The sequence below is a fragment of the Monodelphis domestica genome, chromosome 2 (assembly GCF_027887165.1).
Source record: "Monodelphis domestica isolate mMonDom1 chromosome 2, mMonDom1.pri, whole genome shotgun sequence".
NCBI classification, from domain to species: domain Eukaryota; kingdom Metazoa; phylum Chordata; class Mammalia; order Didelphimorphia; family Didelphidae; genus Monodelphis; species Monodelphis domestica.
In genome coordinates, this window is record NC_077228.1 from 205212281 (window position 1) to 205225517 (window position 13237).

The following is a 13237-nucleotide window of genomic DNA, read 5'->3' on the forward strand; positions in this document are numbered from 1 at the left end:
GGTAGAATTAGAAAGTCCTCTCTGGCTTTAAAATTCTATGCTTCTACCCTTTGACCCAGTAATAACATTACTAGGTCTGTACCCTAAAGTGACCAAAGAAAAAGGGAAAGGATCTATATGTGCAAAGATTTATAGAAGTTCTTTTTCTGGTGGCAAAGAATTAGAAACTGAGGGGATTCCCCTCAATTGGGGAACAACTGAACACGTTTTGCTATTTGATTGTGGCAGAATACCATTATGCTATAAGAAATGATGAGCAGGATGTTCTCAGAAAAATCAGGAAAGACTTACATGAACTGATGCAAGGCGAAATGAATAGATTCAGGAGAACATTTTACATAGTAACAACAGTTTTGTATGATAATCAGCTGTAAATTACTTGGCTCTTCTCAGCAATAATGATGATCCAAAAAAAGTTTGAATAACTTAAGACTGAAAAATGCTATCCACCTGTAAGGAATTAAATTTATGGTTTGACTAAATATGTAAGAATTCCAAATTAATATTGTGGTCGACAATTTAAAAATATTATAGCTCAAGCCAAAATGGCTTTTAGTAGTTTTATTTACAAAGAGGTGGGAAGAGTGAAAGTAGAGAAATGTAAGAAGAGAGAAGAGAAAATGTCTAGTTTATCACACTAAATGTTTCTCAATTATCCAGAGCAACCCTGGGGCTCCTTAACTCTCAGCAAGAGGGCCCAGTGGTGTTTTAAACAAGGGTTCTGTATAAATGGAGATTTTGAGCCTTTGGACTTCATCTACCCATGCAGCCTCCTCCAGGGAAGAGAGGCCTCTCCAGAACCAATCTCTCCAGAAGCTAGGAAGGGAAGGCCAACTACTCACTCACCAGGAGAAGATCCAAGAGCAATCCTCCCAGAAGCAGTCCAAGAGCCAAAGTCCTAGCCCAAGCTGACTCACCAGAAGATCCAAGCCAAAGTTCAAAGGAGAAGTCCCAAAGTCAAGATCCAAGGTCCAGAGCTACCTCCAAGAGAAGTCGCAAGCCAAAGCTCATTTGGACAGGAAGTTCAGGACTTTTATAGTCCTATTCCCCCTGTCACTTCTTGTTCCTTCTCTTCTTCACAGGGGCCAATCACAGCTTCCAAATTGCCTAGCACTGCCCAGGGTGGTTAGTGTCTGTGGGATTCACCTCTCATTCTCTGAAGGTATAAACTCTTATCAAAGGATTTATAATCCTTTGATTCTGACCCAAAGGATTCTGACTGATTGAGTTAAAAGGGTGGAACTCTCCAAGTATGTGACTGTGAACTCTTAAGTAGGGGTGTTTTTAAGTTATTGGTTGATTAATTTAAAAATAGACAAAGAGAAGAAGAATTCCCTTTCACACACTTCTAGAGGAAGAGAATTTGGATCCAAAATTTTAAAATAAATGTCAAAAATGTTCATTTATATGTAATTGAGAAAACCAAAATAAAAACAACGGAAAATTCTATGCTTCTATAACAAAAGTCTGCTCTCGAATTTTACTACTATCTATTTGGGAATATATCTCGGGACTCTCTATCTTAGACTCTCTTTTCTTCCCTATACTTTCAGTGATCTCCTCAGTTCCCATGGATTTAACTATTATTTCTGGGTGGATAACTTCAAATTTCCATAGCTAATTTTCATTTCTCTCTTGAATTCTAGACATGTAACCAAAGCTTGCTCAATATCTCTGCTTGGATGTCCATAGTCTTTCTTTGCTTAGGTCCTATCAGGAGTTTAAAGAAGTGATCACTTTCTTAAAATACAGGATAACTATTCCATGCTAGAATTCCTTCTAGGGGTAGGGAAGCAAAGGATTTTGCTTTCCTTTTCACTTTTTTAACTCTATGAGGAAAGGGAAATTGAAAGGAAGTTTTATTTTTTTTAAACCTTTGAATTGAAACTAAATATTGCTTCCAAAGCAGATCAGGAAGGGCTAGACAAAAAGGCTTATGTGACTTCTCAGAGTCACACAGCTAGAAAATGTCTGAGGCCAGATTTGAATCAGGACTTCCAGGTTCCAGGTCTGGTTCTCAATCCACTGAGTCATTTAGCTGTCCTGAAAGGGAGTATTTTTAATAGATGAGGATTTAGAACTAGCATCAGGCCTGAAAAACCCATATAAAATTAATGACAACCTCCACGTGGAACTTGGACCAACTTATTATTACTTTAACCTTTACCTTCAGTCTTAGAACTGATCGGAAGCATAAAGCAGAAGAACAGTAAGGGTTAGGCAAACAGGATGAAGGACCTTACAGCTAGGAAGTATCTGAGGTCAAGTATGAACCCAGGTCCTCTTCACTCCAGGCCTGGTACTATGTCAACTAACTGTCTTGACTGACTTATTTTTAAAGTCTCCAAACACATGTTTGTTTCTCAAACAAGTCTCAAGTCTCAAAAAAGTCTCAAAACAAAAAAAAAAAGCTCCTCTACACATTTCTTTGAATCGATCCCCCTTTTTCACTTTTTGCTTCCCATAGTTTGGACACCCAAATCCAAGATAGTGTGTGTGGGAAGCAGATTATAACTTAAATACAGGTACTTTTTCAAGGATCCATGCCCTTTCTTACCCTGAATAAGACTCCTGCCTGATAAAGACCATCCATTTTTTTTAGTGAAAAGATATAGAAAGATGTGATTTTTTTTCATTTTACTTTCAATCACATGACTGGAATTGGGTTTGGATTATATTCATTTAATATGATAAAAAGTATAATTTTACAAATAGTGTTGAAAAACTGATATTCACAAAATAATATTGATGAGTCTCTTTCTGAGGCTTTACTTTAATCTTTCTCTTTTCTTTTTCCTTGTACATCTTCTTCACTCCTAGGACCAAAAAAAAAAAAAAGATTTTTAAAAACAATTATTTCTTTTGGTCTCAAAGAGAATATTGCCTTTTTCTTTTCTGGTTATGTCACATGTGTGGAAACCACTGGATGTATTCATTAGTAAGGATTTACCTTTCCTCTTTACTGAAAATGTCTTCCTCATCAGAGGAGTCCTGGTCACGTAGCTTTTGAGCCATGTTCTTTTTGCGTGTGGCGTCTAGTGGCCGATACATATCCCTAAGCCAGAGAGGTTTTCCCTTTTTTTGAGAATTCTCAACCTAGAAGATACAATAGAATTCACTTCGCACAAGGGTCTTCCTTGCTGATGGCCCTTGCTAGTGCCAATAAATGCCATTTACCTCTTCATAACCATCTTTGGGGGACTTCTTATACAGAGATGTAAAAAAATTCCTTGAAAAAAGGACAAAATGGTTAGCAATTCTTATAAATTTTGAGTAATTCAGTTTTACAACTTGTTTGTCAAAGAGGTACTGAAGTTTTACTACTACAAGATATCTAATACTGTGTATTGGTTCTAAGGCAGAAGAGTGGTAAGGATTATACAAGGGTTATTACATGACTTGCCCAGGGTCACACAGCTAGGAAGAGAGTGAGGTCAAATTTGAACCCAGAACTGGCCAGGTTCTCAATCCTCTAAGTCACCCTGCTGTGATCCCCTACCCTTGCCACATTCTACAATTCTAAGCAAATCTTTGGTGGGGTGGGGAAAGAGGCTGGGAATCAAAGCTGAAGAATGAGATCTGCTTAACTTCTATTCAGCAGAGTTTAGAACAGCCACACTGAGCAGGAAGGTGCCTTTCTTATCTTTGGCAAAGCTGGCTTGTGGCCTGTTTTATTGGAGCAGCCCAGTCTATGGCTCTGTTTGATGCTCTTCCTCTGCCCCCTTAAGCTCCAATGTCTATGCCTGTAGACACATTGGTTTTGTACCAGTCTCTACAAAGGGGCACCAAGAGTGGACAGATTCTTTCATAATAACACTGAGATTCAGTTTCAACTGATTTTGCAAGAGCAAAGCATCATATCAAAACTAACTTGTGAACATTTACTTCTTGTTTTTGAATTCTGAGAAGCGGAAGGAAGCCCCAGCAGACCCAGACAGTAAAGTAGCTGTGAAGTCCCCTTATGAGGGGCAAAGGACCATTTCTCATACAGGTAGGCTTCTTAAGCTGCAAAGAGATATTTTTTCCTTTCTTCTGGGACCCAAGAATTGACAAAGAAGCAGAAACTGAACTGGGATCTTGGGAAGGTAAATGCGGCCTTTCTCCAACAGGTTATAAGCAAGAAGTAGCAACATAGTCTAGGAATACTAGATTGGAAGTCAGGGGAGACCAAGGTCCTATTCCTAGTTTGTTTGTTTTTTAAACCTTTACCTTCTGTCTTGGAATCAATACTCTATATTGGTTTCAAGGCGTTAGGCAATGCGGGTTTAGTGATTTGCCCAGGGTCATACAGTTCGCCCCTAGGTCTGACTTAATCCACTGAACCACCTAGTTGCCCCCCTCCCCATTTTTTTAGATTAATTTGATATGTTATTTGTAGGCAAACAATTTCCCTATCTGGGCCTGGGTTTGCTCATCAGTAGGGACAGAAAAGACTGTTTCTATGATCCCTTTCAACTCTAGCATTCTGTTAAAAATATTTACAAAATCAGCACAATCAATGACCTTCTGAAGTGGCCAGTGATATTTACCTTAAGCTGTATGAATGCTTTCCTTCTCCTTTTGGAGATGTTGGTCTATGGGAACAAATCTGTTTAGGAAGAAATACCATTATCAATTTTTACTTCATTTTAATAAATATTCATCAAATTGAATAAATATTAATTTCTGGTTGAATGGTTTACCAAATGCTTCCTGAAAGCATATTGATTTGTGTGCCTATAAGCATAGACAGGTACCTGCCCTTCTTAAGCTTTCTTTCTTTCTTCTTTCTCTCTTTCTTTCTTTCTTTCTTTCTTTCTTTCTTTCTTTCTTTCTTTCTTTCTTTCTTTCTTTCTTTCTTTCTTTCTTTCTTTCTTTCTTTCTTTCTTTCTTTCTTTCTTTCTTTCTTTCTTTCTTTCTTTCTTTCTCCATTACCTTCCATCTTGGAGTCAATACTGTGTATTGGCTCCAAGGCAGAAGAGTGGTAAGGGCTAGGGGCAATGGGGGTTAAGTGACTTGCCCAGGGTCACACAGCTAGGAAGTGGATGAGGCCAGATTTGAACCTAGGACCTCCCGTCTCTAGGCCTGGTTCTCAATCCACTGAGCTACCCAGCTGCCCCCTCTTTTTTTTTAACCCTTACTTTCTGTCTCAGATTCAAGACTGTGTTTTAGTTGAAGTGGCCCCAGTAAAATCATAGCCATAGAAGTAGTCAGACATGTAGCTCCCCCTGTCCCCCCCAGCATGACAACTTAATCCAAATCCGTTCCTGAATACTAAATGTCCATCCAATAAATCACTGGTGCAAGAATTTTATGAGAAACTCTGTTAGATGGTTACACATTGACATATTGAATTATTATCCTATAGAAAACTTTGTCTAAGCTTCAGTGAGGTAAACTGTAAGTCATTATAAGATTGTAAATCATTACTAACCATTATCCATGTAAAAAGTTTACCTAATCCTTTAGCTTATGTAACATAGCCCTATAAAATACTAGCTGTGATGAAATAAACTTTTACTCTGATTGACCAGCTTCAGTAGCCCTCTTGACTGTCATTCTCCTCACTCCTCCTGGACCCCTGAATGTTTGTCAGTCACCTGACAATTAGTTCCAAGGCAGAAGAATGGTAAGGGCTAGGCAATGGGAGTTAAATGACTTGCCTGAAGTCACACACCTAGGACGTGTCTGAGGTCAGATTTGAACCCAGGACCTCCTGTCTCTAGGCCTGGCTCTCCATCCACTGAGCCACCTAGCTGCCACCAGAGCTTCCATTTTCTTAAGAACAGGGACATCTAGAAGGTACAGTGGATAGAATGCTGGGTCCAGAGTCAGGAAGAGTCATCTTCCTGAATTCATATATGATCTCAGATATTTCCTAGCTGTGTGACTCTGGGCAAGTCACTTACCCATATTTGCACCAGTGTTTCCTCATTTGTAAAATGTGTTGGAGAAGGAAATGGCAAACCACCCTAGTATCTTTGCCAAGAAAACCATTGTGAAAATTAAATTGTAATCCCTGCCTGATTTTAGATTTTAATCACCAAAAGTGTAAACACCCTACTTAAAAGTTAAGTATGGAGATCTGTCTATTTTTAGATCTAATCACCAAAAGTGTAAACATCCCACTTAATCATTAAGTGGGAGGTCTGTGACCTATGTGTGTGATAGTGGGTGACAAATCAGAATCGGTTGCCTGCCTTCTGGGCAATCCTAAAGCAGGACTTCAACTGTGATTGATAGATGTAGAATTAGGGGAAGGCACGGGAAGTGATTCAAGAGAAAGTGTCTTTAAAAGGGAGTTACAATTTCCTGAATGGAGTTCCACTTGGAGTGGAGGCTGAAGAGAATTTGCTGACTGGACCTGAGACCCTGTTTCCTGGTGAGGTTGTTCTAAAATCTCTTCCTTTGAACTGACACATGGTGAGTGGAAAAAGCTGGCTCTACCTGCTGAATTTTTCTGAAGAGACTTCCCTAGGTCCTCAGCCTTGCCAAAGCCTAAGGACTAATTCTCCTTGCCTGGGACCCTGAATAAATTACTGAGTGCTTAAACTAGGTATCTTATCCTATCCTCTCTCTGATTTTCTTACTTCACTCTTTCTACATTTTGTAAATAAATTGTAAATAAATCTCTTTGGAATGAATTAAATTCCTGGCGACCTCATAATAATCCAGTTCAACCCTTTAAAAAATAACCCCTTTCCCCCCTTATATCCCACATAGGGTCAGGATACCTCAGAGCAACAACAACAACAACAACATCACAAAGTAGTAAAAACAATTCTACATTTGAATTCATATTCAGATAGTGGTTGTGTGAGCCTGTGCAAGTCTTAACCTCTCTGAGCTCATTTCCTTATTAGTATAACAAGAATAATATGAATACTTGTACTGCTGATCTCACAATCACATAGCAAGAAAAATAAAGCAGGCATTTATTATTTCCCTTGTTTTGTTTTTTTAAGTAACCTTTTTAGCAACTATAAAAAGTTTTATTGTGGCCTCTTATTTTAAATGCCAGTTATTTCTTTTTACCTTATATCGACTTCTCTTCTATTCTCATTGAACCCTTCCCCATAACAAGGAAAACAACTACTTTTAAAAAACTTAATTCCTTTTTCCTTCTGACAGGAGGTAGGTATATTTTCTTATTAGTTTTCATGAGAAAGTTTGCCCATTCCAATTCATCAGAACGCCTTTTCAGTCAAACCAACTCTACAGGAAAAAGAAAATCTCAACCACAACTAATAAACTTTAAATATATGAGGGGGGGGGGCAGCTGGGCAGCTCAGTGGGTAGAGAGCCAGGTCTAGAAATGGGAGATCCTGGGTTCAAATGTGACCTCAGATACTTCCTAGCTGTGTGACCCTGGTTAAGTCACTTAACTCCTCTTGCCTCACTCTTACTGCTCTTCTGCCTTGGAACCAATACACAGTATTGATTCTAAGACAGAAGACAAGGGTTTAAAACAAAATTATATGAACACCTTCCTTCATTCTAAGTGACTGAATGTGGCATATGGGATGGTGTCTCAGAGCACTAAATTTTAGAGGGAGCAAAAAATGATTTTTAAAGTGGGTAATTTAAAATTTAAATTACATTTTGAATTTTAGAAACATGTTTAAATTTTTACATGTAATTGGGAAAATAAACTACTCATAATTATTTAAATTAAAAAATGACATTTTGACAGTATTTATATTTATTAAAAATTGAGCTTTAGAGTCAACAAGAATAATTCATTAAAAACTTAAAGTTGCCAGACACTGCTCCATAACAGTAGCCGTTTAGGGATGGTGTTTCAAAATATCTTCCCACCTCACAAGGCCAGTGTTAGGATCCCTCTTGCCCCTTGGCATACATTATCCTGAGGTCGTTTCTCATGGGTCTTTTATCCCCATAAGGCATCCCTTCCTATTCAAGTGACTCTGCCTTAATTGTTTCTTGTATTATATTCATATAGTAAATTATAAAATTGATTTGATGGAATAAGATAATTGACTTAGAGATTGAAAGGACATTTGAAGTCATCTAGTACAACCTCTTCTCATTTTCAGTTTTGGCAATTGAGCCCCAGAGAGGTTAATTGCTTAAGATTAAACAAGCAGTAAGTGGCAGAAACAGATTTTGAACAAATATGCTCTCTAAATCCAGCAGGTATCAATATTGCTACCTTTCTGTCTTATTTCATAATATATCTTAAATTTATTGAATTACTTCATATCTTCTTAATGAATCTTTCTGCCCCTTTATACAGTCCCTAATCCATGAAAGCTCTCCTGATTTTATTTGTCTTACTTCCCAACCTAAGCCATTTCAACAATGGTTTCACTAGCTGTTTAGGATTCCTCACCCCCTTAACCTCCTAGCCTAATAATTCCCAGCTATGGGGAACTTCCACCATTCGAATTTCTTGCCTCTACTCCAAGCTCATTGTTCTAGGAAGAGCTCTGGAAATGGGTACAAATATTCTTTACAAAACCTCAGCTAGGTTATTATTCACTGCATGATAATCTTTTATTCTTTTCATTTATCTTCCTATTTATCTTGTCTATGTTCCAGTTATCCCAGTGACATTACAAATCAAATTCTCCACCCAACCTTATCACTTTTTTTTGTCTTTTTACTAATATCAAATCTATCTGTTGTGAACTTTAACTCTCCACCTTCACTGATGGCTTTCTCATTTTTTTTTCACCTAGCCTCTTCTCCCCTTCAGAGAAAAATGTTCTAGACAAACTCAATGAAGCAAACATTTCCCTGAGAATCTGGACTAGATGACTGCATATTTACCTGTGATTTATTATCCTATTAGAAAACATTGCTTCTTGTCAAGGCTAACCCCTTGCCCCCTCCCCAGTGTCTTGATCCTAGATCTCCTCCTCCAAGACCTTGTTCTATCAATCATTTACCAGGTCTTCAGTTTCTCTCTTTCTCTCCCCACTGGCTCCTTCTTCCACTCTGAACACAAATTATCCAGATTTCTCCTATGTTGAGACATGCCTTGTCACACATTCAAATAGTCTTTTTATTATTATTAATTATATTATTAGTTTTCTCTTTTATTGCCAGACTGCTAAATAGAATAGTCTAAAATTCCTGCTTTCATTTCTTTACCAATCACTCTTAAAAATCTTTCAATCTGATGTGAACCTTCTCTTAGTCACTCTTGAGACTTCTCTGGAACCCTATTTAAACTACTTTCTAAAGGTAAAAAATAACATTCTACCTTCCAAATCCAATGGCGTTTTCTTGGCCCTGATTGTCTGGTATTGCAGACTACTCTTTTTTGATAATCTCTCCTATGTTGTTTAACTACTAGGGGTAATGTTGACCACCTTTAGGATTCTGTGTACTAATCATTAAATGCTCACTGCAGCTTTTAAATACTTCCCTTAACATAAGCAGGATATTTTTCTAATTCTCTATAGTTTTCAGAGAGAGGTTACTCCTATCCCTCTAGCTTTTGTAGGTAGTTATGCTCACTTGTTAGTCTAGATTGTGTGTGTGTGTGTGTGTGTGTACAGAAATATGCACAGGTACTTTTGGCACTCTTATCCCATGTCCCCTCTATATTTGCTTCTCATATTTGTGGGCTAACCTCATCTTTTGTTATTTCTGACATATTAAGCATACTCAGTCACTTGATCTCTAACTCCCAGCATCTGCCTCTTGTATGCACAGCCTAATCAACCATTTTTCAGAGGAAGAAGGGGGCTACTAGAGTGAGAGGGGCTAGACTAGACTTTCATGATGACATTGTGTAATCTTCTTATCCGCCTACTTCCTTCTTCCCACTTGAATGTTCCTCATTCTCCTCTGATAGCTTTCTTCTTCTTCTTCTGCCGGTGGATGTTGACCAATCATTCTCAAACTTTTTTTAGTTTCAGGATTCCTTTCAACTTTAAAAAATTATCAAAGTCAGCAGAGCCAAGATGGTGGAAAAGAGGCATGAAGCTCCAAATCTCTCTATAAAATCCTTAACAACCTTAAAATAAAGCTTCAAAACCAATAATAGAGTGGCAGAGCTAACAAAGGGACATCTTGAGATAATTTTCCTGCAGAAGACAACTTAAAAGACAGGTTGTATTCACAGGAATGAGGGACAAATACTGTGATAGTCTGCAAAAAGGCTACACTAACAGTGTAGGCAACAGCAAGCCCCTATTCCCCACATCTCAAGGTTCTGAAACTGGACCCAGGCCAATAACAAGATCTTGAAACCCTGCCTAAACCAACAACAGAGCACTCCCACTCCTATCCCTCAAAGGGTTATAGCCCTCTCCCCCTGCTTTGTACAATTCTTGGGTGAAGCTCTGAGCCCTGACAGTGTGCCAAGTCTTATAAGCCAAATTAAAAAAAAAAAAAAGCAGAACCTGAGGGAGACTAAATCAACAAACAAAGGCAGCTTCTAGAACTCTCAGCTCATAGGCCATCATACTACCTTGGAAGAATTGAAACTTGCAGACACCCAAAACTAGATTTGAGGGTAGCAGCAAGAAAATACTGAAGTTCAAGAGAGTGCCCCCTCTACTCTGGGAACAGATAAAAATAAAAGTCAAGAAAAAGACTAGTGAAATGAATGAATATTAAAACAAAACAAAACACCTAACCATAGACGATGGTTATGGAGACAAAGAGGAGCAAAGCACAAACTCAGAGAGGACAATGAGATTATTGCAATTACATGCAAAACTTCAAAGAAAAATGGAAATTGTTTACAAGCTCTGGAAGAGTTAAAAAAAGGATTTCAAAAATCAAGTAAGAAAGGCAAAGGAAAAACGGGGAAAGGGATTGAAAATAGTGCAAGAAGAAATTAACACCTTAAAAAGCAGATTGACCTAATAGTAAAAAAGGCACAAAAATCTATAAAGAGAAGGATTCTCTAAAAAGCAGAATTGGCCAAATGGAAAAAGAGATACAAAAGTCCAATAAAAAATAACTCTTTAAAAACAGAATTGATCAAATGGAAAAGAAGGTTCAAAAGCTCACTGAAGAAAACAATTCTTTAAAAAGACGCATTTGAATCCAGGACCTCCCATCTCTGGGCTTAGCTCTCAATCCACTGAGTCACCCAGCTGCTCCCAAGAGATTTTTTTTAAAGGGAAAAAGACCTATTTGTACAAAAATGTTTGTAGCAGCTCTTTTTGGAGTGGCAAAAATTTGGAAATTGAGGGGATATCTATCAATTGGTGAAAACTTGAACAAACTGTGTTATATGATTCTGATGGAATGCTATTGTGCTACAAGAAATGGTGAGCAGAATGATTTCAGAAAAACCTGGAAAGATCTACATGAACTGAATGAAGTGAGCAAAAGCAGAAGAATGCTGTACAAATATATAAAGATCAACTGTGAAAGACTTAGCTATTCTCAGCAATACAATGATCCAAAAACAATTCTGAGGGTCTTTATGACAAAGAATGCTATTCTCCTCCAGAGAAAAACTGATGGAATCTGAATGCAGATCAAAGTATACCACTTTTCAGTTTATTTGTGTGTTTATTTTTGAGTTTTAATTTTATGAATATTCTCTCACAACATGACCAATATAGAAATGTGTTTTCAGGATCATATATATATGTACCCAGATCAAATTGCTTTCTGTCTCAGGGAGGGGGAAGGAAAGGGAGAGAGACAATTTGGATATTGTAATTTTAGAAAGCGTATGTAAAAAATTGTTATTACATGTAATTGAGAAAATAAAACATTTTTAAAAAAATTATCAAGGCCCCTCCTCCTGAAGAGCTTTTGTTTACAAAGGTTTTATCTACCGATGTTTACCATATTAGAATTAAAACACATTAATATTATGAAAACAGTTTTGACTTCATGGATCCCCCCAAAAAGCCTTGGGCATCCCCAGGGATCCATGGGTCAGACACTGAGGATGACTGATATAGATAATCCTCAGGGTTCCATATTTTTCTTTTCCTCTATACAATCTCACCCACTACCATGGCTTTGGCTACTATTCTTACATGGAGATGAATAAATCTGTCTTTATCCATTTCCAACATCCCTTTTTCAAAGCTATATTTCCAACTTACCATATAGGGCATTTCTACTTAGATGTTTAACCAGCTATTTAAATTAAATCATTCAAAATTTAAACATTAAAATCAATGTCCACAACTGAACTCACCATTCTCAAATTTCGTTCCTCCCTCCTGCCTTTCTTATTTTTGTTAATCATTTTCTCAGTCAAAATCTTTGATTACTCCCCACATCTAATCCATCACACTAAATCCTATTTATCTTACTTATGCAATACTTCTTGCATCTGTTCCCTCATCTTAATTCCTCCTGTTACCACCCTAGCTTGAGCTTCCATCATGTCTCGTGGAATTCTGTATTCTCATGGCCAGCTAGTCTCTCCCTTTCCCATTCATGCTATACACTTTTGCCAAGTTAATCTTTCCAATTAATGCACATATCTTTCATATATATCAGTTACTATGTTGCTTTTGTCTGAAAATATCTTGTTCTCCTCTCTCTACCAGATAAAATCCTTACCATCCTTGGAAGATCATTTCAAATGTCACCTGCTACATGTAATTTTCCACAGTGTTCTCCAGCCAGAAGTCATTTCCCCTTTCTATGAACTCTAATAGTACTTTTTATTCCATGCACATTTGCACTCTGTTTTATATTATGTCATAATAGAGTGGTGGATCCGTGGAAAAATTGGGTACACAATACACAGTAGTAAGTGACTATAGTAATCTAATGTTTGATAAACCCAAAGATCTAAACTTGGGGGTGAGAACTCATTTTTGACAAAAATTGCTGGGAAAACTGGAAAGCAGTTTGGCAGAAATTAGATATAGACTAACATCTCACACTGTATACTAAAATGAGGTCAAAATTGGTACATGATTTAGACATAAAGAGTAGCATCATAAGCAAATTAGGGGAGCCTGGATTAACTTACCTATCAGATTTAGAGATAACAGAAGAATTTATGACCCAACAAAATAGAGAGTATTATGGGAAATAAAATGAATAATTTTGATTACATGAAATTAAAAAGGTTTTGCACAAACAAAACTAATGTGGCCAAGATTAGAAGAAAAGCAGGAAACTAAGGCTGGAGGGGAATGCATAGCAAGTTTCTCTGATAAAAGTCTAATTTCTTAAATACATAGAAAACTGAGTAAAATTTATAAGAAGTCATTCTCCAGTGGCTGATTGTCCAAAAGATATAAAGTTTTTTCAGATAAAGAAATCAAAGCTATTTATAGTCATATGAAAAAAT

At 37.3% G+C, this 13237-nt stretch overlaps 1 protein-coding gene across 2 annotated transcripts in view; it reads right to left on the reverse strand.

Annotated features, from left to right (window-relative positions):
* Positions 1 to 2661: 2661 nt before the first annotated feature.
* LOC103106137 (leucine-rich repeat-containing protein 37B-like) overlaps positions 2662 to 13237 on the reverse strand; it is a 76005-nt gene continuing 65429 nt past the window's right edge. For both annotated transcript variants that reach the window (XM_016430571.2, XM_007482497.3), the window contains 4 exons: positions 4530 to 4588; positions 3178 to 3229; positions 2951 to 3096; positions 2662 to 2816 (listed from right to left, as the gene is read on the reverse strand). In XM_016430571.2, coding sequence (XP_016286057.2) covers positions 2774 to 2816; positions 2951 to 3096; positions 3178 to 3229; positions 4530 to 4588 — 300 coding nt within the window. In that variant the 3' untranslated portion in view covers positions 2662 to 2773. The remainder of the gene's footprint in view (positions 2817 to 2950; positions 3097 to 3177; positions 3230 to 4529; positions 4589 to 13237) is intronic.